The sequence below is a fragment of the Passer domesticus genome, chromosome 1 (genome assembly GCF_036417665.1).
Source record: "Passer domesticus isolate bPasDom1 chromosome 1, bPasDom1.hap1, whole genome shotgun sequence".
NCBI classification, from domain to species: Eukaryota; Metazoa; Chordata; class Aves; order Passeriformes; family Passeridae; genus Passer; species Passer domesticus.
Genome location: NC_087474.1, coordinates 26,401,155 through 26,428,678, shown reverse-complemented (window position 1 = coordinate 26,428,678; position 27,524 = coordinate 26,401,155). Strand labels below are relative to the sequence as shown.

Here is a 27,524-nt window from a genome sequence, read left to right as displayed (position 1 = left end):
TGCTGTTAAGCTGTGCTTGTCCCTAACTTCTGTTTTCTTAAATAGATTTCCTCCAAATGCTTAAAGATACATGTCAAATGTCTGCTCTGTTTCTGTGGGTTCAGGCAGGCGCCTGCTATCTAACAAGTCATGCATTTTTGAAATAGGTGATGTAGATGATGGGCACAAAGACTAACAGGAAACTGGACTGAGTCAGACTTACAGTAAAAGTACAAAACAAGAGAGAAGGATGAAGGAGAAAGCAGCAGCTACTCATTCCCATATATTTTTTAAAAATAGATGAGCATGAAATATTGTTTTGTCCCTCTTGATTCCTGTGGCAAAATTTCTGAAGGGGAGACTGTAAAACCTCTGCGCTTGTTCCATGTACTTCCTCTCTTTCTTTCTTGTCTGTACCTTTATGCTGTCTGCCCTGGGTTTTTTTCTGGTATTCACTTACATATCTTGATTTATATTTACTTTTCAAGTGTCCTTTCAATCACTGATGTTTTGATAATTCTTTCCACAGGTTTCTGGGTGTGTTTCGAAAATCTTTAATTTGTTTTATCTGGCATTCTCTTGCTAGCTTATGTATTTCTTTCCTATCCCCCAGAATGTTTTTATTTAACTCAAAATCTTCTTTCAGTCTAGTCTTTCTTTCTTTGATGTGATTCTATTTCCTGCCCTCTAGTTCAATGCCTGATAAATCAATTTTACTTCAGCTGTGAAATGACTAGGATATCTTGCTGAATGGGGCTGACAGTCATTGCTGCTATGTTAGTGTTTAGGAACTTCTTTCAAGGTATTTTACTTTTGAATTTTTGTTGTGCCATTTAAACATTCTATGACAGAACATGTAATTGCTTCCACTTTTCAATTAGAAAACAAATTATATGCTTTTTTTTTCAAGTGTAGAAAACTTTTTTTTGAGTATAATTCCTTTCAAGAGATGATCCAGCAGTGAAAGAGGAAAATGATAAGTTCCCTGGTTTAAGGGAAGAACTGAAAGGCTTGGGTTGTTTAGTTGAAGGAGCGACATATGGGTGAAGATGTGAATGAAAAGCCTATGAGTATGTAACAAGCCATCACAAGGAAGAGTGGAACAACCTGTTCTTTCTCTGTGTTATAGATGTATTGGAAAGCAATAATGGGCAAATCACAGCAGTGCTGAATGAGGCTAGGCTTCTCAATACCGGGAATAGTGAGAGTCTGGAGAAAATTGCTTGGGCCATGTGTGGCATGACTTGGGCCATCTGTCTTCAAAGGTTTATAAGCAAAGGCTAGAAAAATGCATATGTCATTGATGGCACACCTGGAGTAGCTCTTGATTAGGGAAGAGCGACTGACTGCATAGTCTTTTTGCAGTCTCTTCTAGGTCTGGTTTTCTTTAGTTCTTTGAGATTTTGATCCACACTTCGATGAAGGTCTTTGCAAGGAATCTTAAAATCAGCAGCTCGTGCAGGTGTTGGCTGCAGCACAATTTCATTGTTGGTACAGAAAAAATTGCCTTTACTCCTTCCTTTTCCAGCCTCACATCATACAGACCACACTGTGCCTAGCCCAGAAACATCATTACCCTTTAAATACAAGGAATAATTTATTATACATCAGTTGCTATCAGATAGCAGCCAGGCACTCTTTTTGAAAGTCCCTAAGTTTTTGAAAGGTTAAGAAAATTATTGAGTAAAAAAAAGGGAGGAATGACACAGTCATGCCAAAGCTCTGATAAATGGTAAAAGAAAGTAAAAGTACAGTTGGAAGTCAGTAGCATACTTTACTCATCACTTTTACACTCAGTCTTGAATTCACTTAGATCACCGGCGCTGTATTAAGTTCAGATACCACGGTGTCTTGTGCAATTTCAGGCTGGTGCAGGGAAGTGAATAAAACCCTCTTGCCTAAGGCAGTGAAACAATAGATAATACAATGTAGGATCAATTCTTCAAAGAGATGAAAATTAAACATGGTGCAACGGGCATTTTTGGATAAGATTTTATGCTTTTATTGCACAAAAGATTTCTAGTAGTCTTCACATCATTTTTAATATAGAATTTTTTTTCCAGTTGCATAGTATAAACAAGAAAATTTGGTGAAATTACTCATATGAGAAATTCTGGTGCTGGTAACACAGCTTTCAGAGGCCAATGTATGTCACCTATCTATCCATTTGCATAACTTATGCTGCACCCCTTCACTAAGCAATCAAATGCTTTATTCTATGACTGCCATTCCAGAATCTGAAACAATAGAATTATTTTTCTGCCCAGGGTGTCAAAGCAGCCAGCTCAAATGATTTCATAATCTTTATCACATAGTAACTGTGTTACTAAATAATATAGACAAGTAAGGTGACTGGAAAACCTGCCCTTCTCATGTGAAATGCTCTTCAGCTTAAATAGTCCATTTTCAGTGAGTTTTGACTTTAGCAATCAGAAACAATCAGCCCCCTGGCAGCATGACTGAAAGAAGAATAAAAACCCTCAGGCAAGTAATATTTTTTGCAGAGATAGCAAAATTGATATATTATAAAAAGGGTTTTAAAAATGAACAACTTTCAGAAGGGTGCTACAGAGAAAATGGTTCTGTAACGCTGTCAGCAAAACTTCAAAAAGGCAAAATTCTCTTGACATATCAGCACACCAGGAGTGGTAAAGAGAAATGAAACAAGAAAATCAAAGTTTAATTTATATACTTTATTGCCGAGTGAACAATAGATAGTCTCCCATGAAGGATGAAATATTGGATTTTGTATTGCTCGTTCTGCAATAATGTATGTGTTACACGGCCTGTGTTTGCTTTATGTTCCCGTTAGTCTGAAATTCTGGTGCACAAAAAATATTTGAAAAATAGAAATGTTGAAGGAAAAAACCAAATTCAGTAAGTAAAAGCGGCTTATAAAATGACTTTTCTCTGGATAGCTAACAAAATCTGGACAGCACTGCTGTTAGTGTAGAGAGCAACACTTGATTGTCTGAAATGTTTCCTCTTTGGTGAAATTGGGGTTTACCAAAGAGAGCTGTTAGACAACAAACTGGCAATGTAGAGAAGCATGAAATGTATGAAGAGGCTAATTTTGACTTGCAAACCTGTTTGTCCTATTACAGGTTGTGATGATTATGCCTCATGTAAAGCCTGTAATTCCCTGTTGTAATATGGACTCTGTTGCTGTTGTGTCTCAAACATTTAGTCATAATTTTCTTCATGAGCAGACTTTTGTGGGAAAGTTTACCAAAAATATTTGGCTGGTTTGTACAAGTCTAAGGAAAGCTTTATTTTCTTTTTATTTTTTAACATTTTTTAATTCATACAACCTTTTTACTGAAGTGCTTTCTTGGGACCCCACTAGAATGGGAAATTTGGAAGGACTTGGGCACAGTCATTTATAACTGTAAGAACGTGGAACAGAACTAGAGTATCTTTTTGAACTGTATGTTTCTGTGCTCCAGCAAAGATTTTGAAGTCCAGTGACAAAACACATCATGTTCCCCTGAAGCAGCTGCTTCATAGGTGTGGGGACAGCCTGTCACTGCTAAGCGTCACTTAACTCATATGTCTGGAAAGGGGGCTGTAGTTAAAACAGTTCTTCAAGGATATAACTGTCTCCAAAAAAAAAAAATCCCAGGAATTTCTGCACTATTTCCTTTATTTTTCTACATCATTTGGATGTGGCTTGTTATCTTGCTTAGTCTGGGACCAAAACATTTCTGAATGGGGGGAAGAATGGAGGAGACCACATAGGAAACCATCCCCACCAGCTCTGGTTGCAGTCTCTGTAAATGGTTAATACTCTTTTGGCAGCACCACTGTGGAAGAGACCTGTATGTGAAAATGAATATTATTGGCAACCTAAATGACCTGAAGTGAGAATTCAAGAAAAAAATGAGTAGAATTTTATAAATATTCAGAGCTTTTATTTCTTTGTTAGAATATAACCATATGCAATCATAATCTAGGAACAAAATGAAGGGGCAGAAAAGAATACAAAATTTAAGACATGCCAACCAATTATTTAGCAGATTGTCTTAGGCTCAATGCATTTGTTCATATGATCATCTTTGATTTGTTTCACCTCTGTTCATCTTAGAAAGTAATTATTTTTTAATTATTTTAATCTTCACTAATTCTGTGCATTCATTAAATATCTAGAAAACAATGTCCACATCTTATAACAAATTTAACTCTTGGAAGTTTTCATTATAATCTCACTGCAGTGCTTTACTAAATTTCATGTTTTGGAGAGTTTGAGCTTTTATTTATTCCAATATTATAGCTGAGACATGAGAGATGATAGTAGGACTAAAATTATTGAATTGTCTTGCTTATGTTTGGCATATGTAATACTTGATTTTTAATCTTATTTTACAAAGATATGTATCTGCTTAAAGCAGAGTCATGGTGCTAAGCTGAGTAGCCAGAAACGAAGGAATTTGGGAATGGCCAGTTGAGTATTTAGACTGATAAGCAAATAATACTCAAGATATTGTCAAGAAAATCAAGGAGAGATCATCTCATCCTCTAGAATGGCATTTTAGTTTTTTTTTCTTTTCCAGGTCCGTAAAGCTCTTAACCAATGTTCCCATTCCAAATCATAAAACAAATGTCTGTGTTCACTTTATGGACTTTCACTCCTATAAATTATAAACTGTGTGAAGGAGGAAAATAAAAAAACAAGCCAAACCATCACAAGCCTGTTGCTTTATTTATGCCATTGATTTGGAAAGCAGACAAGTCACCCAGAGGAATATGCTGTCAGCAAACAGAGAAAAGATTCAGACACACAATACAGCAGCACAGTTTGTTGGATCCTGTAATGTATCCCTTGCTTAGCAAAACATCTTAAGAGATTCTCTGGACTTCTCTGAGCCCCTCCATGAGGCAACAGGCAGAAAGGGGCAGAAAGGAGGATGTGTGTGAAGGTGGTTAAGGTGCAGTAACTCCAAGGAGACAGGCTGTAGAAAGGTGAGGGAAATAACAAGGCAGAGAGGATAGGCTGTGGAGATCAAGGAGCAGAAGTAACCTTTTGTTTGTCACTGAGGACCAGATGAGAGCATGTATGTCTGCCCCTGCTTTTTATGTTACTGTAAAGGCAGCTCTACTGCTGTTTGTAGAGGGAGCCTCCAAGCTCACCATACTGTGAGGATTTAAAAGCTATGAGTGGCTCACTTACAGAGCACCTGTAAATATCACAAACTTTATTATCCAGTCATCTTGATTCATTAATTTGGAATTATTTAGAGCATATTCTGTTAACAAATGGAGAACAGGGAAGAAAAAGACAATATTAGATGAAAAGCCTCTTGATAACTAAAAACTACAGGGTTATTTTTCAGGTGCATTGAGATAATGAAAACGCAAACTATTATTAGAGAAACAGGATGCAAACATTGCTTTTCTATAGTTTTCCACTATGCCTTTAGAATTGCCACAAATTTGAAAGTAGAAGCATCCTGTAGTTTTTTAATGTGATTTTGGTGGAGACAGTAATTTCTGTGGATATGCATAATATTATTCAATGGGTGTTCCTTTCTATTCTAAGTACCTGCTCCATCATCTTACTGAGGCTGCTGTTTTGACAGTGTCTTGTCAGTATTGCTACACACTTGACATACCATGCCCAAATCTAGATTTAAGGTGGAAACATACACACCGTGCTGAATAATTGAAACAGCAATGAACAATTCCTTTTTCCACACCATATTTTAACTCCTTTCATACAGTGAACAATTGTTCTGTCATCTAGATGTATGACATTCATATATTTCTGTGCAAATCATCAAGACTGGATGCTTTTCTCATATATGGTTTTTATTCAAAGACATGTAATTGTCTTCCTTAGCAAAATATAATAGCCTATAATGTAATGAGGGTTGTACTCTATGTTCTGATAATCTCTTGTGGCAATAAATCCTATGAATGAATAAATTATTTCCTTGAATGAATGCAGTGTTGAATTTTCAGCTTCAATCTAGAGATTATGTTGCACAGTGGTAAATTGAATTAGGCACTGAGATCTTTAATGAAGATACTTCTACACTGTACTTTTATCTAGCTTTTCTGCCTCCTTGTCAGTTAATGTTAATTGACCTCAGTGTGACAAAATGAATGTTAATCAAGGAGTATTATTCTAATTCTTTTATTTTCTATACTGGTATTTTATCATAATCTGTAAAGAGTCCTACTGGGAAAAAAATAGAATGTATTAATTTTTTAGATTTGTGTTTTGGTTTTGTTTGTTTTTTTTATCAAACTGCTAAGTGTAGTCTAGGACTTAGAGTATGCCCTTGTTTTATCAACCTGCTAAATAAAGTTATGGTATGGGAGCATGTGAATTGAGCATCCTTTTGGGACATATTGTCCCTCAGGGTAGAAATGCACAGGACTCACACACAGAAGTCAAAACTTCCCAAAACATCAGGGTTGGCTATTTCAGTGCCTAACTTTCAGCAGTCCCACTGGAAATAAAATGTGTGGCTCACCTCCTAATACTGACCACATTTTTCCAAGTGCTGGACAATGCAATGGAGCCAGTGATACTGCCAAATCTGAGCATCAATACAGGGACAAATCTAAACTAATGCCTGAAACACAACTAATAGTAGTTATATAATTTTCAGTAATATATTTCTTTATATCTTAAAGTTAATACTGCATATTTTTATTCACAAAGTTTGTAATTTTGTTTGTTTTTCCTTTGCTGATAACCTTGTGAATCTAGCAGTTATTTTGGGTCAAAGTAGATTCTGATTAATGCTACATAATGAAAATTCCCACTGACAAAGGGAAATTCCTCCCTAAAGCTTTAATCAGTCATCTTTGTTGATACTTGCCAAATAACCTGCTCTGCCAATTTCAAAATTATCTGTAGCATGATATGTGCGTGAATGTCACTGTATCACTGGACTGTGAAAGATAGCACTCTCACTGAACTCTTTTGCTTTTTTATCTCCTCAGATACTCGTGGTATCTGCAACAGCCCCACAGCAGGTGTTGTTGACACTTGTTTGGGTATAGTAGCACCCCTTGTTGCTTTTCCCGTATTTTTTCTTGACACATTAGCTGTATGTAACCTCTATCTTCTCCTGTAGTGTAGAAAGCATGAGTGGTTTTGTTTATTTCAAAATAGTTTGGCAGAATTAGTTAAACTTGTGAAAGGATCATGGGAAAATAGTCTTGTGAAAAACACTTGGGTGGACAGTATTGGAATTGTAAATGAATAGAAGTGGACTCATTGTTTGTGTGATTATAATGGCCCATTATACCGGGAGGTACTAACAGTTTCTCAGAACAATGTGCAAGATGACCAATACTAAACAGTGCAGCTGTATGGAAAATGAATGAGGACTATGTAATTTTCTACTAGGAAAAAGTGCAGACACTGTATTTTCACTGACTTCCTTAAAGAAACAACTTGGTACCAACCATAAACTGAACCTCTCAAGGATGACTAGACTTCACAAATGGCATTTTATGTCTTCAGAGTAGATCATGGGGGTTATTTAAGCTCTGGATTTAAATCACTATATTATTATTCCTGCTGTCTAGTACCTGCATATTAAATAGATTTTTTTTTTAAATTTTGATTTTATTTATGAGAAAACATAATTTTTTTCCTTTAGCCAAAATACTCATCACAGTCTCTCTCAAAATCCAGCTGTACTTGTGGTCCAAGAATGGCATAGAGTTAATTTGATTATTGTACTTCAGAGGTTAAAGCATCCAACAAGCTGTATCAATTCTGAGGAGAACACTGCATGAAAAATAAATAGTTGTTGCAGCACATCAGGACATTGTGCTTGATTCTTATACCCGTAACTCCAAAATCCCTCTTACTCATACTGAGTATGTCTTAAAGTTCCCTGGTGGTCAAATAAAGAGCAAGGAGAAGACACTCCACATGCAATATTAAAGTCTGGATTTAATTCCAGATAACACAAAGGATTAATATTCAGCATGAATACTGCTGTGTTTCTTCAGGCTTCCTGCCCATGAGTATGACCATTCAAAGCTAAAATTGAAAAGTAGAAAATTGCACACGTGTCATTATAATTCAAAGGTTGATTTGACCTTCTGACCTAACTTCTGTGAGGTAGTTCTGTTAAGGGTGTGAGCATCTAGGCTGTGGGTCTGGCCATGGGTTGTCAAATTTCCCAGCAGTTTAAACCTGAGCTTTTCTAGGATGTGATGCTAATGAGTGATGTGGTACAGATTTTACCCCTTCCTTCACTGTAAGGTTACATTTATGAGAAGCAGATGTGGTGTTTGCTAGCTGTTCCTTATAGTCTCTAGTCTTGTAGCAATTTACTGAGATTTAAAAAGAATTCTGAGCAAACTCCTGATATTCTCTCCACTGGGAAATGTAAAATATGCTTGTACTCAGCTCCTACTTTAAATTATTTTCTTTGCTTTAAGGATTCTTTGGGAGTTGGGTCAATGTTCAGGCATGTCTGTAGGTTGCCTTGCAAGGATGCTGCCTAGCCTTGTGGCTTCTTCTAGTGTGATTTACAATCACCATTTTCAAACACAAATTTGCTTTCTGACTCCTTTCCAAAAGATCCTTCTAGTTTTAATTTGCCTTTCAGTCAAAAATGTCAGCCTTTGCAAGCCTGCTTCTGTGTATTTGTGTATGTGTGCAGTTTTGGTTTTCAAGTGCTAAACTAACATGTACTTTTGGTGTTATGAAAGTAATTAGTTATTGTTCCAAGTCTTTCTGCAGATGAGTTTGTTTGGTGAAATGGGCTTGTATGTCAGCAGTTCTCATCTTGTGGCTGGTGGTAAAGGTTGGAAGGTTAGCCATTTTCCTAATGGTATTCAATGAAGTAATGTTTAATGAGATCAGCAAGAATTCAAGAAAAAAATCTTATGGTTCGTGATGATGTAGCTGATTGTGGGAGATGCTTGATGGTGTGCAGGACTTTGCAGCTAGGAAATTGTTAAAGTATTCTGCTCTGAGGGAGCTCACTGTGGGCTTCTTCTTTTTTTTTTTTTTTTTTTTCATCTTCCAGGTAGTTCTTGCTCTTAGTATTTAGATGAAGCTTTTTAAAAACCTGTTAAAGCATTTTGGATTCCCTTAGAATGTTGATTGTCCTTTGATCTGAAACCTTCAGAAGCAGCTACCTTTTTCTGCTGAACTGCTGAACCTCCTCTTGTAATATTCAGTATGTGTTTCTTCCAGGCAGACAGCCTAGTTTTTGGTTGCATCTTCTTCAGCCCTCGAAAGTTTTTAATTCATTCATTCAGTCTGGTTTGTTCAGAGCATAATTGGATTATGTTGTTGGGGTTTTGCTTTGGAGAATGCAAGCAGAACTGCAAAAAGAATAATGAAGTTCCTTCCCAATAGATGGGAAAATAGAACAAATTCTGACTCCACAACTCTTCCTGATCTTGAAGGGCATGTACTGTGACACTATTTAGTATGAGAGAGTCAAGAGGAGGAAGAATGCCATTTTCCCCTAGGTTTTGTGTGTGACAATATAGATGTCTGTTGAGTGTCTCTTAATAATTCTGGCTGTGCTGAGCTCTCTGACACTCTCTGTGTCTACTTTCCACACTAGTGACAAGGGTAGCTCAGTTGTGCCAGGACTGGAGCAACTGGGCAGATCTGTAGGTACATCTACAAAGAAGTCTAGAGTGACAGGAGCCAAGACCCTGTGGACATAATCCACTGCTACATCAAATAGTCAACTAGGATTTAAAAAAATCACAGTTTTCAATTTTAAAAAATGAAAAATTTTGTTCAAGTCCTTTTTCAGTCAAAACCTTGTCTTTTGTTCCTTCTGAGTGCCAAGAGTCTATGTTGGCATCAATCTCCTGAACCATAGCCATGCTATTAATTTCCGAATAATGGAAATCTCTGTATGTAATCAAATGGAAAATCATATAAAGAAAAAGCAAATACATCAGAATTCTGGGAGAATGAGTATAGTGAATGAAAGTAAGGAAGTGTAACTGTGAAAATTTCATTAATGAAAATCAAAGATGAATGTGGGTAATGGGAAAACCAAAGCTGAATATTGATAATGGTGAAGGAATAGAGGCTAAATAATGCAGACAAAAGTTATTGAACAGACTATTTAGTTTGCATTAACCTTGCCAGTTGGGCTCCATTACTTTACATTATAGTCAAAACCAATAAATAGTTCTTTTTACTTATCAGTACTGAGCGAATTAATTGAATTTATTGTAAAGGACATGTTCTTCACTGTTCAATTTTAGATTTAAATTACAAACGTCACACGGATGCTCCATTATATTTGAGCATGAAAAGCAAAAAATCGAACTTCAAAATGGTGTCTCCTCAATACCTTGTGTTTGTACTCCTGTTTCCATTAACTCATAGGTTGTTGGGATATAGTAATGTGCAGATATTTTAGAAGCATCCTCAGCATGAACATTGAACAATCCTCAAATCCAGACCAGTTTTCATTTCAAAGTTGCACGTAGAGTAGAAAGGATGTATAGTTGCAGGATATAACTATGTTCAAATAAAACAAGACCAAGTGAAAGAGGACTCTTGGACCTAACAATGAGACAGACAAGGAAGGATCTTATAGAAGTGTCAAAGCTCAAAAATTTCACAGAAAAAGTAAATACAGTTATGCAAGGCCTGAATTCAGAAAATGAAATTAACTGAGCACTTTTAATGCAAAAATAACTATCTACAGTTATGGGTCAGTAAAAAAGGCGTGTAACACATTGTTTCTGAGACAATGTATGTGCCAAAATCTTATCTAGTTTTAGGACACATTTGTCTTAGTTTATAGAGGTGAACATTATAAACTCTTCAGTGCAAAGATTCAACTTGTGTTCCAAAAGTCTGTAAGCCATAGTTTGCTGGAAAATCAGAGCGTATCTTGGGATAGTGTGACTGAGTACTTGCTGTCTTTCCATCTTTGCCCTCTATTTGCTACTGCCAAGGCAGGTTTATGACTGCATGGATTATTAATTAGTTAATAGTTAGAACCTCCCAGCCATTCTGATGCTGCTCTTCATCTTTTCTCATTAATTCTCCTTTCTAATTACTAGTCCAGTCCAATATGGACAAAACACCAGCAAAAGCAGAAAATCTCTTAGTTATGCAAGTTATGAATGATGTATGCTCATACAGCAAAGTGTTCTACTGCCTAGTTTAAAACCTATTTATTTTTTCTATTCATCCTGAATGAATTTAGAGACCAGTCCTGCTGTCATGCATTACCATGCATTTGGATTCATGAATGCAGTATGCACAGCTTTATTTATTGCAGAAATCTATCAGAAAAACCCATTTCTTGTCTAGTTGAATTTGTAGAGGAGGAAATTCCAATGGTCTCTTCCATGACTTTTCTAAACAACCTAAAAGACAACTTTTGAGACTGAGATTATAAACACTCCTGCAGATCATTGGCATATAAAATCAAGTTTTCCTGATTTTTTTAAGTTGTAAAAGTATTTTTCATTCTTTAATAGATCTTTAGGATACTTCAGAGAGATTTTTTTTTTTCTCCTGACTTAATCTAATTTTTTCACATTTTAAAGTTTCTTTTTGACTGAAGAGAGTTCTTTCAACTGCACAACTTGCTCATTTTTACACAGGCACTGTGGTGTAATTTGGTCCAGGCTTATGTGTCAACCTTTGTTCTCCCCATGTCTTTAGCCTTAATTATCCCATAAATTACTTCAAAATCCCTGAGCGTAACCTTCCTATCTTTAATTCCTAAGTGATATTTACTTTTTATTTATTGCTGTAGAAGCACAAACGAGGCTGTGGAACGTGAGTAGATACGAATTCTTGGCCACATGTCCTCAGAAGAGGTTGAGCAGTAATTGTGTTCTGTAGGTTGTCCTTTGAACCAGCCTTTTTCTTTATTTGTTTGTCTAATCTGTGTCTTAGAGGTCAGGAATAGGTTTATTGTTGACTTATTAGCAACAGGGACCATTCATCCCCTGTGATGTTTTGTTTCATTTGGGATTGCTTTCTCTTTCCAGCATGTCAGTTAAGTGCTTTTGTACTTTAAGCTTCATTTCCCCACTATATCTAACTGTTGTCTGAAATAGTACTTTCTCAGACCACAGCCTTAGTTCAATTTGTATAATTCCTTCTTCCCTGCTAATAATCTTGGGGCATTGTCCTTTGAATATATATTTGGATTGAGAGCAAGATGCTGCAGACTTTGTATGTTACCACTATGCTGTTACTTCTTGTTCCAAAAGGAAAAAAGAGTGAAAATAAAATATAAGAAGTGAAAAATGTATGTCTTCCCTCTGTTGTACTTCTATACTTGTAGGAAGACTTGGATTTTAATTTTATTCACAGATATGGCAATATTTTGATCACAGATATGGCAATACTGGTAATTTTTTATTATATCTTATTTCCTGGTATAAGTCACTTCCTTCAGAAAACCTTTGACTGACTTTCTGGGATCAAATAAATGTGGAGTAAAACTTAACAGCTTTAAAAATATTTACTGACTTTCATGTAACCACTGACAATGCTTTTGCTGTGGGAGTTCATGACTGTGGATGTGTGTGCTAAAAACTGTAACGCTCTCTCATTACAGCTTCTGCAATCAGGAGAAGCTGCCCATCACATTTCAGTCCTGTGTGATCACGAAGGAGTGCCAGGTGTCAGAGTGGTCGGAATGGACCCCCTGCTCCAAGACCTGCTTTGACATGACAACCCCTAAAGGGAACCGTACCAGGTCACGGACCATTAGGCAGCTCCCTGTTGGCAGTGAGAGCGAATGCCCACAATTAGAAGAAGCAGAGCAGTGTGTGTCTCAAGGAGACGGCGTAGCACCCTGCATCACGTAAGTTGGTTCATTTCAGTTCTCCACTACTAAAATGAACAATTTCAATCAAGTGTACCATGCTGGTAATGGAATATCAACCAAACCATTGTTAAAGAAATAATAGGTAGGACTTTGCCTTTTGTCTTTATCCTTGTTCATTCAGTGTTCTTGAAAGCCCAAAGTCTGCAAATTGTTCCCATTGTAGTGTAATCACTTCCTTCTCTAGATACAGGAATAATAATAAGTATATTTTCTTTTCATTCATTTCAGTTTTTAAAAGACAATATTTGCACATACACAGATTCAGGCAAGATGAAAATAAATTAATTGTATTGTTTTGTCAGTGATCTTTTCCCTACATAACATTTATATCAAAATCATTGTTTTCTGAATTTATTGTCTGTTTTCAGACCAAATGTTTAACACAGGAAAGGGGTGATAAACAGCTGGTTAGCTAACAGACTATTTTAGTGAGACTTGTATTCAGAACAAAGGCCCTAGATGGGAAGTGGGAGAGGCTAACCGTGACAGCAAATAAAGCTTATGAGAAATGACAGTGAGAACTTTATGATTCAAGAGCTTGCTGTAATCCTTATCTAATCAAAATTAATATTTATGTCCCAACTGTGTTTTTTCTTTATCAAACTAAGAATAGGGTCTGGAGAAATGTCACTTGATGTTAAGCATCTTTGACTGTGGTATATATTTTTCATTTAAGAGTTGAAATATCACCTTTCTTTATCTTCAGCTGCGTTAGGAAGCACTTTACTGCATTTAGCCTTAAAGTATTTGTTAGGTAGGGAATTCTGTGGCATTTCTTGCAGTTCATAATCCTGACTGGGTTTTAACTGTGAGTCAAAGATCTTCTTTGCTGTGTGTTCATTGATTAGGAAGCTTCCAGCTTCTCATCATTCATCAGTACCCAGCAGGGATGCTTCAGTACTGCAGAATGATCTTCCTTTTAACTGTGATAAAGAGAACTTACTGAAAAGTTTTCCTGAATTCATAATAAAAAATATAATCATAGTTTCACCTTGATATCCAGAAGAAACTTTTGTTTCAAAGTTTTCAATAGGCTGTTGGGTCTTTTGGAGGAAGGGGAGGGGGAGTTGTGAGGTTTTTACCTACATTTTCTGGCTCTTATATTTCTCTGCATTCACATCTTTTTCATATTTTTGATTTTGTTTATATAAATTGTCAAGCTCTAAACAAATGCTGAGAGTCACAGTTTTAAAAGCTATCTGAACATAGACTATATGTCTCTGTATATTACGTTTTTCTCCCCTCAAATAAAATATTTATATATGTGGTATGTTTCAGGAATTGAAAAGAAAAGATCCTCCTAAAGAGTAATAATCTAAAAAGTTAAATAATACAAAAAAGTTACCATACACATAAAATGCAAGATTTAATGCACCTTTGTGTGCAAGAAATTTCGGTGCTCAGGCCTTTTCTGAAATTAAGGAGGTTACTGAGGCGTTTCAGCTTGTATAATTGAATACTGTGTAGAATGGCTTCATGATTTCTAAAGACCCAATTAACCAAATGCGATGCAGGTACGGCTGGCGCACCACGGAGTGGACGGAATGCCGCGTGGATCCTCTCCTCAGCCAGCAGGACAAGAGGCGAGGAAACCAGACCGCGCTGTGCGGAGGCGGCATTCAAACCAGGGAGGTGTACTGTGTGCAGGCTAACGAAAATCTCCTCTCCTACCTAAACACCCTCAAGGATAAAGAAGGTAAACTTGATTCAGTTGCAATTAAATTGGTGTGAAATCAGAGCATGTCAGCATTCCAGAGCTCTTTCACAGCTTTTATTGTCTTCTGTCATGACTGCCTCCTTACCTTATGAGTTACTGCTATTTTTTAATTCAGATGAAAATGCGTAATTGCTGTAGCAGAGATTTCAGTGTCTATGCTGCAAATATAGATTCCAAATATAAAATCCTACAAATTACTGTTTCTTAGTGTCTACTGAAAAATATCTTTCCATAAGATACCTTTCCATAAGAAAGGACATGAAAGGTGCTTCTGAAGTCCTAGATTTGTTTTATTTTTTTTTTAATCTATCTACTGTAAATTTCTTGTGTGTCCTTCATCTGGGTGATGAACTTGTGCTGTTTGACGTGACGTGCAGATGGAATATATAAATTCTGGCATGTAAGCTCAATATAGAAAAATGTAAAAATATGATTAAATTTAATTTGCAGGGAATTGATTTTTTTTTCCTTGATTTGGTCAAGTTTTTCAATAGCTTTCTGTACTTCAAGCCAATATAATTTCATGGGTTTATTTACCTAACTGAAAGAGAGAAGAGATTTTTCCTTGTCACTGTTAAAGCCTGCACAGCTTCTTAAGAAAATAGAGAATAGCTTAGAACACAAAATGTTTAATTCATTTGGTAGTATACATGCTTTAGAACAACACTTGAGTAGTTTACATTACATCTTCTTCAATATAGTAATGAGAACTATAGATTCAGAAATTAGTGAATTAAGCTAAAGGCATTTAACTTTTTAATTAAATTTTATCCTCTACTCCTCAACCCATTTCATGCAAACACACATTACAGCGATATACTTCAGGAAAAACAACAGTCATCTACTTCAGGAAAAACAACATCAATATGCAAATCCTATGTAATACCACGTTTTGTCCAGGGCTGACCAAACAACAGACTAGTGAGGTTCCTGCTGTGGTTTAAAGGTACTCTCAAACTTGCCGTAGAGGTAGAGTTTGTGGGGAATGTTAATGCCAACATCCATTTCAGCGTGACTGCTCAGATCAGTAGGGTGTGACTTGTGAGCTCTGCAGCCCCACATCTGTATTTATTAAAGAAGAAGCTTTCAAGCCTCTTTGTCTTATGCAAATCAGCTCTGCCCAAGGGCTTTTAGTAAATCGCCTCTGTTGAACAAAGTTTAGATGCCTCTGCCGTAGTGTGAACTAGAAAACCTCCCAGCTAAGGAGAGGCAACAATAAAACCAGTGGCAGCTTACTGTTCAGAATGATGATTAGGATTTTGGTAGGCTGTGAAGTCTCGCCAGATTAGGCGTGTGTGAAATTTACCCTTATCAGACTGTGACAGGACTACATGGAGCCCATCAGGAGGTAATCTCTGCAGGCTCCTGAAAGCTGATTAAAATGTAACTAGTCTTTGGATGCATAAACATGAGAACAGTTTTTCAAGAGCTCAAACTGGGGGTGAAGTGATTCTTGGTTTAAAAAGGAGCTCTGGGCTGTTTCCACATTAGGGGACAGATTTTCAGAAGAGGTGCTGCTCTGCTCATCCTCCCTCTCTCTCCCCTCACAGAATAGAAAACGATGAATAATTTGAGGATGGGAAAAAGCCAGGGCATACACCCACCAGATTATGCTGTGGGGAAACGCCTTCATCTCAGTGTAGTTTACTGTTGATTGTGGCAAATGCTGTCTTGGTAAGGCTGCTTTAAAGACCTCCCTTCTCATATACTCATGGTGGCGTTTCCCTGTTATTTCAGAAAGTCAGTCACAGAGCAAGTCGAAGGCTAGTGCTGCACCTCTGCTATCAATCACTTTTGAAATAACAGGTAGGTAAATTAAAGCCTCCAACGTGACCTTTTTGATTAAGAGCATGCAAAGGAGGCGATGCCCTTTTGGGGGACCTTTTTTGCTATTTGTGTACACTTAACATGTTTATGTAGCTCTGAAATAGTTAAAAGGATTTGAGCATTCTCAGGAAATTTCAGATCAGTTTGAAAGTGACAGGCCAAAATTCTAACTAAGGAAGCTTGTGAGCCAGCTGGGATACTGGAACAGTTGCTTGCTCCACTCCTGAATAGGAGTTTTAGCTGGTGACTTCTTTTCCTCTCACTTCTGAGCATGGGGAATTGTATTTCAGCTTTCATCACAGCTGCTGTTTCCAGTCCCTTCTGTAGATTTAAAACACAAAGTTAGGCCTCTGGTAAGAATTTGAACTTCTAATACTGAGCTGAACCAGAATCCCTCACACTATTCCAGTCAGTAGAAGAAGGAGCACTGGTTGTAGTAGTTCAGCAGTGACAATCAAGTTTCCTGGAGGCCACAGTCATATTGCCATTTCCTTGCCACTGACTTGAATTGTTTCATCTCTGTTCACCTACTTAACTAGTTTAGTCATGAAGTTTCTCTTACTGTATGAGGTGGACTGTTTCATCTTATTCCGAGTACCTTTAAAGCTCTCGATGTAGAATAAAGAGGAGGAAAGTTTCTTTATGGGCATAAATTTATTCTACATCTGCAAATACACATTTGTTGCCTTATTAAACACAGGAGAACTGCTTACATGCATGGAATCGTGCCATTTCTCAGAGCATAAGGTTCTGAATTACCTAATGTTTTTTGATGAGAGAATTCAGCATTATAGAAAATGAGAAGAAAATGTTATTTACTTGTTGGTCATAATGTGTTTTAGGCTTGGGTTTTTCTTGGGATTTTTGAGTGACAGTACTTGGAGAAATTTCTTTGTGTTGTTTGCTATGAAACCAATGTGACAAATTATCAGAAAGAGAAATATGAAGTTGTGTCTGCTTATACTGATACAGTCACATACAAATTCAGTCTCTTTGCCAGCCTGTCATTACTGGGCACTAGTCTCTTGAGGGTCTTTAGAGAAAGATGGAGAGTTTGATGTCTTGATAAGTACAGCAAATGCATAAAAGCAGAACCGTTCTTTTTCTTTTCAGTTGTTTTTAAAATGCAGTAATTCAAGGAGGTATTTTCTAAGGATATAAAATATATTCAGCTAAAATTTCCTAATATAGAAGATTATTTGAGGAATGGATAATTAAATCTTACTTTATTTTTTAGGTTACTAGCCTCAAACCTGAAATTCCTTGATTCATTAGTTAGACTGAAGGAGAAGGAGAGATTACCAAAATGCATTAACTTTTCTTTCTAATTTTGGCCCAAAATCTGGTCAAATTTCACCTAGATCTTGTAGTATTATACACAGTCTAATTGGCATTCAATGTTACTTCCAAGGATTAAAGAACAATCCTTATTACTGACACAAAAAAGTATGAAAGGACAGAGATAAAACAAGGTTTTAAAACTGTAAATATATGCATCCAGTATTGTCTTATATGAGAATGTCTTTGCTAAAAAATAAGCATCAAAGCCTATGCTCAATCATGCTTTTGTGATGCTGGAAGAAATTAATTTAAATTCATGGGAACAAGATGGTCATAAGATGGCCAGGCAAAGCTGTTTTCTTCTTTTACTGTCATCTCAGGAAAAGAATTTTGAGTAATCCAGAATGAAATTAATCCCAAATGCTCAATGATGAAAACATTTTTTAATAACCATAATAATCTGAAATAGAACTTTTCTGTCCTATGTTTGAATTATTTTGTTGGAAAAGCAAAATATAAGAGATAGCATTTGCACATCTCTTAGTGTCTAAACACAGCATTTGGAAAGCATTTTGGCATATTTAAAGATTTATTGTTACCTGTGACATGAAAAAACTGCTACTGCTAAAAGCTTCCTGATGAAAGATCTTTGTTATTTTTCTGAGTAAAATTTCCTGAAGTAGTGTGATGGTAAGTTTTTTATCATGGTGAAGGCTAGAGATGAAGCATGGAATTCCTCAGAGCACTTTCTCTATTCCCTGAAGCAAGACTGTGTCTCAGGGGTATGATTGGCTCTTAATTTCAACTGTCTCACTTGGACAATTCCCCAGTTAAATAAAGGTTACAAATGTATGGATAGCAGTTACTTACTGTTTTTCTTTTTTTTTTTGTTAGAAACTATTCAATACAAATTCAACAAGCAAACTATGTTTACTTATATCCATGTTCTACACCAAATATGCATATTATGTTGACTATCATGCATATTAGTTGTGCATGTCAAAATTACTGTAAAATTCAATGATATATCATAAAATTTTATTTCAACATACCATTACGCAAATATTGGACTATTAGGCTTTATAATATTTTGGTTCAAGATATTGGTAAGCTAGAGACAGTAATATTAAATTACTATCTGCCACCTTCATGCCTTCATTATGTGGAGCAACACAGTGTAAAACTGTGCCAAAGAAGGCAACGTTGAAAACCAGAATAGGATGAGGATTTTTCATTCCATTTTCCCCTTTAAAAAGTGAGAATTGAGTGCTTTTTCCGAAACTGTGAAGATCAGCTGCTTAGAAAATCTGAATGGAAAGACATACACACATGTCTACGAGATTGCCTGTACTTTAACAGCCTGGTGTTTACTTTCACATTCTGTAAGTGGTTATTGATCTCATCTTTCAGACAGATATTTTGTCATATACTGTATCTATTTAATCTGAGAGTCTTTCCATCAAAAGTGGTGGCAAAATTAATGATGTAACTTCCCACAGGGAAAAAAACCCACTGAATAGAGGGAGAGTGTTTTAAGTTCAGGAATTTTATGTTTCCTCAATCAAAGAAAGTGAAATAATGTGGCAGACTTCTAGCAGATATTCTCTGCTTACTGTAATATTTTGTCAAGTCCTTTATTATGAGAGAATTAAAATCTTGCTTTCAATTAAATGGTACATTTTCAGTTTGAGTTCTGTGCCTTATTCTGGCACCTTATAGAATTGTCCTGTTACTTGTATTACCTGGACAATCAAAAGAATAAAGTACGGAAGGAGGAGGGTGATTTTGGCCCAGGTTATTGATCTTTAAAGAACAGAAGACTCTGACTTGACGTGTCTCTATAGATTAATAGCACTTCAAAAAATATAAATTGTCCTGTGCAGTTTTTACAACTACATATATACATAATATATATATATTTATAGACATATATATATATAGCAAATGCAAACCATGTATATATCTGAAACAAAGCCTTTCTTGAAGCCTTTCTTAAAGTTGCTGCAGCACAAATCTTACTGCTGAGTGTGCGCTTGATGGTCTTTAGAGTAAAAGAAAAAAGTTTTTGCCAAAATTTTAGCTGTGTTTCAGGTTAAAGCTTAAAAATAATCTTTTAAATATTAATTAACCAGGCCTTTGAAGTTATAGTATCATATAGCTTATATATACAAGTGTAAAGGGGTTTATGCAGCTTTTTTTTCAGTTTCTTAAGAGAAGAAGTAATGAGGTAACAAGACACTAATTTATATAGAATGCAAAGTGAACGATTGTTGTGGTGATATAATTTACCCCTCAAAGGAAGGGACTAGGTCTGAGGGGGTGCTTCAATATCTACAGTCTTCCCATCTCCACATAATGGGATTTGACTTTGTTCATGCAAAGAGTAAACTGATTTCCATTCAATTTTTTTCAAGGCAGACATTTGTCCATCACGTCATCCAATTAAAATGATGAGATAGCAGCCTTTCTGACTGAAGGATAGTTCTGTCCACTTAGAGCTGAGGATGATGACCAGTGACACATGAGAAATAATTTAACTTTGTTTTGACAGCTTCAAGGCCAGTAGACCGTAAACTGTGTACAGGACCTCTTCCCAGCACCTCCCAGCTGTGCCACGTTCCCTGTCCCACGGAGTGCGAGACCTCGGCATGGTCAGCCTGGGGACCATGCACCTATGAAAGCTGTGATGACCCTCAGGCCAAGAAGGGTATGTAACAATTCAGCAAAGCCTTTTAATGGTGATATTTGCTATTCCTAAGTCACTAGGTTATGCAGGCACATCAAATTTTGTACCAAGAAGTGTATATCTAGTGTCTCTGGGCATCAAAATAAAGTCATTGAATTAGGACAACATTTGACATCGCTGTTACACGAAAGGTGGCAGAAATGTAGCCTGTTTACTAAGGCTCTCAAGATCAGTTTGGATTTCTACAGGTCAATTCCAGTTTCAAGCCTTCCTCTGAGATTGGAAGGGATACAGTTTGTGTGTTCAAATCACAATTTTGGCACTGTCTCAAAAGGAGAATAGAAGCCTCCTTTGAGATATGTAGTGTACAAGGCAATCAAAGATTTACAGTTCAGTAATAGCTTAAGAATTCACCATTAGACCGTAAATCATGATCTGGCAAAGAGATGGCACCACTCGCTGTTGATACATGATGCTGTTTTACTTATGACATATGTGCTGGTTTCAATTTCAGCATGTTTTACAACTTATTGCCATGCAGAACAGATTGTAGTAACCTGATATCAAAATAGGAAAGCAAGAATACAGTGACAGGGACCTCATGCTGGAAGTCTGTGGGCTTCTGGCTGTAAATGAGAAAAACTGGCCTAATCATTGCTGCTAGTGATTATCTGATAAAATTAGGAATACAGACTTGGTTTCTTGATTGAAAACAAGTCATAAGAAAGGGCAGCCACATATGTCTACTGGAAGGAGCAGCTGTGATTACTATGTTTGCTTAGCTGGATATTTCTGGCATACTGTTAGCTACACTTCTGTCTGGGCAGCAGTAATAAAAAGTTTTACAAAGCTGTTTTGTGGAACTCTGACCCAACCTTGATCAGTTCAAGAAAAAAAAAGCAGTTCAGTGTGCAAATCTATCATATTAAATCTCATCTGAGTACAGCTGTCAAGTAGTCTGTTATTTCTGTTGCTGTTCCATCACTGAAAGATTTGTTACATTTTCGGGGTAAAGTTTAGGTTTCTGAGACTGATTTGGACATCTTTCTAATAGAAATACATTAGAATGTACTTTGTGCAAGCCTTTATTCCTGCACACATGAGCAGGGATCTTTTCTCAACTGCCAATGTTTTCTTCTTATCTGGAAATTTTTACATTTTATTTTATAATTGCATTGACAGTTCTTCTGAAAGAGTGATGTGAAAATTGTGCAGGCACTCCCACTTTTAGCAGCATGTCTGTCTACATATTTCCAGATCATTTGCATCCTTTGTTGCTGTAGATAATGGAGTTCTTTATTTTTGAAATTGTATCAGCCTTTTGTGTCAGGCTTACTAAACCTTTGCACATAATTTGGCTGAACTCTTCAATTTAGAAAAAAGAAAACAAACAGCAACTGAAGATAAATGGAAAAGTGTTTTTAAAGTAAACACTTGCTATACTTGAATTAAGAGGCATGTCTTCAAAGAAACAGTTCTTGCACGTGTGTTTGAAAACTCTCTTGTTTTGTTTGCGTCTTGGTAGAAATGACAGAGTATATTATATGTAGTATTTCATAAAAAGTATCTGTATATTACTAACTTGCCTGAATACTGATATAAAACAAAAGAGACTGTGAAAAGATGTGAAAAGAGAAACTATTTCTTGAGTCCATTTAGTTTGGTTAGTTTTTTCTGGCTGTATTTAGTCTGTTTTTTTTTCAATGAGCCATCCTGAAAGGAGTGAGTGGGTTGCTTTTGGTTGCTGGCATTGACCTGGTAGGTGACGCAGTGCATAAATGCCCATCAGTTTGTCCATTCCAAAAATGGGCTTAGGTAGTCTTAAAGAAAATTTTAGATGCTTGCAAGGGAATATTGTGATGTTTATTACTGAAAATGTATTCACAGGACTTGAGTTCATTTTCATGCTTTTTCTCACAAGTTGTCTTTTTATTCTTCCATTTTATTTTAGAGGGTTGGAGGGGGAACGAGTGTTTGTAAGCTGATTTCACTTGATAATCCATTTCTGTTAGAACACACCTGAGAAGAAAACAAACAACATATTTGAGAAATGGTAAACCAGTAATGTAATCAAATTTATAAAATGAGATGGATCTTGCAAGAGCGATGCTCAGGAAATGATCCTGTCTCCTTCCTGGAGTATGCATGACTATGATAAACAGGGGTTTAAGGCAAAGCTTCCTGAAGAGGCTCAAAACATTCAAACTTGTAAAATTTTATCTCTATTACTTTATTGAGTTATTCTACCCAATTTTCTAAAATGCATTGTTCTGCTGAGTGTCTGTGGTATGTTTTACAGAGACAAGAAACAGAACTGTTCACTCAGGTGCAGACAGATAAAAAGTGCTTCACTTCACATTTTAAATTGTTATTTTCATGGACATTTCAGGCTTTAAACTAAGGAAACGTCGCATCACCAATGAGCCTACAGGAGGAACAGGAAACTGTCCTCACCTTCTGGAAGCCATCCCATGTGAAGAGCCCTCTTGCTATGACTGGAGAATCACAGGGCTGGAGGAATGCATTCCTGACAATGAGAAGCCGTGTGGCCCTGGTACACAGGTTCCTGCTGTGGTCTGTGTCAACAGCGATGGTAAGGTGGATGCTTCTTCCTGCAGCCCATGCCAGCTAGAGTAAAGATAATAAAATGTGGCCCAAAAGGGTATCGGTTATTGTTCTCAGCTTTCTTGATCCTTAAAACCAAGTTGTCTGGAATAGATGTAAATGTCCATTAATACTGGAGAGAAAAGGTAAGACTTCTGGCTGCTCTAGGACCAAGCTCCTTCACCTACACTGTGTAGGGTTTCAAAGCTTCAGAAAGTGACTTAGAGAAAGTTAAATAGAAAACAGCTATTGTTTGCCAGTAGATCAGATTCATGCCTGCAGTGGCTTGACTGAATTCCCTGATGTAATCCCACTAACAAAGCTGATCCTCTGAGTCTAGAAACAAATAAAATGTGAGCAAAATAAGATGCATTGGAATAAGTATAGCTGGAAGAAAAATAACAATATGTTTATTAAAAAGGATGGTTTGATGAGTGTTACAGAGTTGGGTTGACAGCCCAAGCTGTCTTGCTTCTTCAAAAGGTCAAAAAAATACAGCTATTATTCAATTATCTTCTGTGAGACAAAACAGATCTTGCATGACACAGTCATAAAAGCCAATTTTGAAAGCTGCTTACAGAATACTTTAATCTACTGAAGGTTCATAAATTACTGTTGTAAGAATAGTCTTTATTCATTAGCAATATTATAGTCTAGAGCAGCAGATAAATTGAAATAATTGTACTGACTGCAGTGTAGTATGGTAAGCAGCTTCTAAGTTCCAACAGAGAATTAAATAAGAGAACACCTCTGATGAGTGTTAACAGCTGCAAAAAATAATTCGAAATTAGATCAGTCAGAAGTAATAAGAACTGATTATAGAGATATTTAAATCTTGAGCTTTCATGCTGAAGAGTATTGGTTGTAATTGAGTTTTGGCGATTAAATTGAAATGCTTAGAGCTAGAATGTAAGCTTTATTTTTCTGCATACACCTAAGAGAACTAGTAACCATTTTTACAGCTCAGAAGGAGATTAACCTAGAATTACAATATTCAATCTACCATATTTTATATCCTTCCTTAACTAAAAAAATTTCCCTTTGCAATTTGATAATTTCTTGGCAACAATACTGAAACTATTTGCAGGGGTTTTGTATACACATTCAGGTGAAAAATGGCTTTTTTCTTGTAAATCAAGGTGTTTCCTAAATAATTGTGAAGATACTTTAAAATACATAAAACAAAAACACTATTTTTTTGCTTTACTAGATTATGGTTAGTTTGGCTTGCCTTTATTTTGAGGAATTGTGTTTTCTCACATATCTAACATAATTTCTTTCTAAACTGTAATATAGTAATTTATATTGACTATAACTTACTTTATATTTGGAGCATGTAATTGATCCATTAACTCTGAGATGTCTTTTATGTATATGATATTTTCTACTGAAACTTATAGGATTTGCTCTCAGTACTTCATGGGCTTTGGTTTTGGCCAAATTTGACTTTGAAGACTTGGGTTGAACTTTATTACTCCTATTATTGGTTTTTGTCCTGTATCTTTCTGAATTATATGGCATTATGCATTGCTGTAAGTATATGGCATTATAAATTGCCTATATCAGTAATCTGCCTCAGAAAGAGTGATAAGTCAGGGTTTGGCCTGCCATTCTTTAAGATTGAAGAGTTGTGGGCTTAGCTTCAAAGAAAGGAGAAAACAAATTGCAATTATGTCTTGTTTTGTAAAGATCTGGTCACACAGTCATCCAGTCACAAAAATATGTGTTCAGTTACATTTGAGAGAGTGCAAAAGCAGTGGAAAGAATGTAATGAATTGTCCTAGCTCTTCTTTTGAAATTCCTTCTTTGAAATTCCTTCCTTTAGTAAATAATCTGTGTACTTCACCAGTAATACCGGCTGTCTTCTGCTTTGCTCTCTCCTGAGAAGGATTAGTATGATACACTTGAAACAACAAAGACCCACCAACCTCAGCAGTTTCCCCCCAAAACTGACTCTGCTCAAGCATCTTATTGCTTTGCCTCCCACAGCACCAACCCACTAGAAATCCTGTAGACAACTCTTAAATACTTTCTGAACACCACCACCTCTTCCCAGGTAGTTCCCATCTAGTACTTTGGCCTCCTACCCTGGCAGTCAAGAGGATATCCATGGTGTCCTTCAACCAAAGTTGCAGGCATCTAGATTCTGCTCTGCAAAATACAAGAGAGCAATACTGTGCAATCAGGCAAGTCTTGCTTCTGCCCCACAGCTTCAGGCTAGTTCCAGTAATATGACGTTTGGAGAATGCTACTCTTACATTGTTGAAACATCATGGTATAAATTATTCATCATAAGAAATTTGTGATATTCAGTGTTCTTTGAGCACATCTTGAGGAAGACTGCAGTGACTGTCTGTTAAATACTGTACCTTTTTGACCAGGGTACATAATTTGTATCATAGTCATATGTTGCAATATTTTTGATCTTAGTAGTATGCAGGGAATTTAATTTCAGTTTTATAGGTAAGAGTGATCCTGAAAAAAACAATATTGAAAGCATTAAGTATTGCATAAGATTGCTGTTACTCAAACTAAACTTTACTTGACAATATTATTTTCCATCTCTTCAAGAGTTATTATTATTAGGCATTAAGCAAATCTTAAATCTTAAAGTGCCTGGATAGGAAATGTTGACATGAAGGGACTTAAATGTATCCAAAAAAAGAATGTATTGTGCCCTTAGCTTCTGCTTTATAAAATGAAAAAGGCTGGCATTTCAGACTAAATACTGTACTCTAGATGGATAAAGCTCTGTAGCTTTAATGTAAAATAAACCCAACACTGATTTGTAGCTTCTCTTCCTGAACGGTTGCATCATTCTGTATATCTTAAGCATGATTAATTGGGCTAATATGTCTTGACCTGGGTGTCTGGCTTCTCAGTTAGAATCAAGCATCAATGTTTGTGAAGTTGTTTCATATAATTGGAATTAGCTTTTCTCTTCATTTTGGTGTTTAGATAAGAGTCATTACAGCCTTTGAGACAACAGCAAACTATGAGTTATCCTCCCGTCTCATTGCTGGAGGCCTGTGATTGTCACTCTTTCCACAGTGGATGGCAGTAATCAGAATTTTCATTCATGCTGAAAAAAACATGGCATTCCCCAGGTTGTCATTGGGAAGGCTATAATTAACTTTGATGTATTTAATTATATAAATGGAACTTCAGTTTTTACTGTGGAAAGAACATTTTCAGAATAAATATTCTTAGTAAATCTTCCAGGAAATTTTACAAAAGAGTTTCTTAGGTGAAAAAAACAGCTTTTGGTTGTGGAAGCTCCCAGACACGATATAGAGTGATCAGAATTCCTTCATTGTATACATAATTTTAATAATTAGACATCTGTTGCTCATGTTCCATTCTACAGATTAATTTTTGGTAATGATAGAATGACTTTTTAGAAATAAATTTATATTAATATTTTTGTTATATATGTAATATATACAAGGAATACACATACACTTGTGCACACCCACACCTGTGTACATACTATCTATTATTAAGGGTATTAACGCAGTTCACACACAGAAGAGTAATTTTTGAATAGATGAATTTTTTCTATTTCTCTGTAGCTATGACAGTCTGTGAAGAATACAGTTTCAAAAATATCTCTGCATTATTTAAAATGCATAGTTGGAAAGCTGGCTGCTTCTCCTCTTTGTTAACAGACATATTTGTGCTACTCATATGTAATAAGGAAATATAGTTTCTGATGTGAAAATCTGCTATATTCACTACTGATGAAATGCCTTTAAATGCTTGTTCACTTATTTTTTCATTTTTTCTTTGGGCTGAAGGCTGTAGCTCAGGTACTGGCATTGGCTGGAGTTACTTCTGATCCTCACATAGTCATCTGAAATGACTTGCTTATTTTCTAAGAATTTGGAAATAATAAATTGGTTTACAGCCTTTATAGGATATTGGGGTTTGTACTGCTGCATGCCTTACTCCGGACAAAACAGATCTCACTTTTGAAGCGCAAATTTCTTTCAGATCTAGTTGGAGTTACTAATTGTTGGTCATGGTAGCTCTACAGGGGACAGACAGGAGTGGACTCGTTGCCATCTCCTGCCTCACAGCTGAGAGTCACTTGCCTTGGAAGAGGGAGCCATGGCAATATCAATGCTCTTCATGTGTCTGCAAATCCCTACAACTCTATGAAGTAGCAAAATTTCAGCTGAAGTTGTGTAGGCGGAGGTGCATGCCACAAGTTCCTTTCTGGCACCTGTATGGAGGTGGGTGACACAGATCTGACTTTTCTGAGACTGGCACCACTGACATCAGTATTTCCTGATGCCAATGTGAGGGTTTTTCCAGTTTTGCAATACTGGAGGAAAAGCAGTAGTGTTGGTATTAATTAAAAGATATAGAAGATAGATTAGTCTGTTTCATTTAGACACATTACAAACCAAATAGTTGAGCGACTTTGTCAAGAGCTGAAACACTATACTGACTGAAATGGAGCAGAGGACATTTCCATGATATCTGTCCTTTATCTGTGTTTATTCTCAGCTAGTGAGACTAACAAAAGACATCATACTTCAGCAATAAAACATTTTATGTTTTATTTGCCTTACTGTGTTTCTCAAGAGTTAGAAATATTTATTTCTGAAATACC

The 27,524-nt window shown here is 36.3% G+C and overlaps 1 protein-coding gene across 1 annotated transcript in view; it reads left to right on the top strand.

The window, feature by feature from the left end:
• Positions 1 to 27,524, top strand: part of THSD7A (thrombospondin type 1 domain containing 7A) — a 260,490-nt gene that overhangs the window by 147,310 nt on the left and 85,656 nt on the right. The window contains exons 6-9 of the mRNA XM_064411230.1: positions 12,519 to 12,767; positions 14,306 to 14,487; positions 20,168 to 20,323; positions 22,692 to 22,895. Coding sequence (XP_064267300.1) covers positions 12,519 to 12,767; positions 14,306 to 14,487; positions 20,168 to 20,323; positions 22,692 to 22,895 — 791 coding nt within the window. The remainder of the gene's footprint in view (positions 1 to 12,518; positions 12,768 to 14,305; positions 14,488 to 20,167; positions 20,324 to 22,691; positions 22,896 to 27,524) is intronic.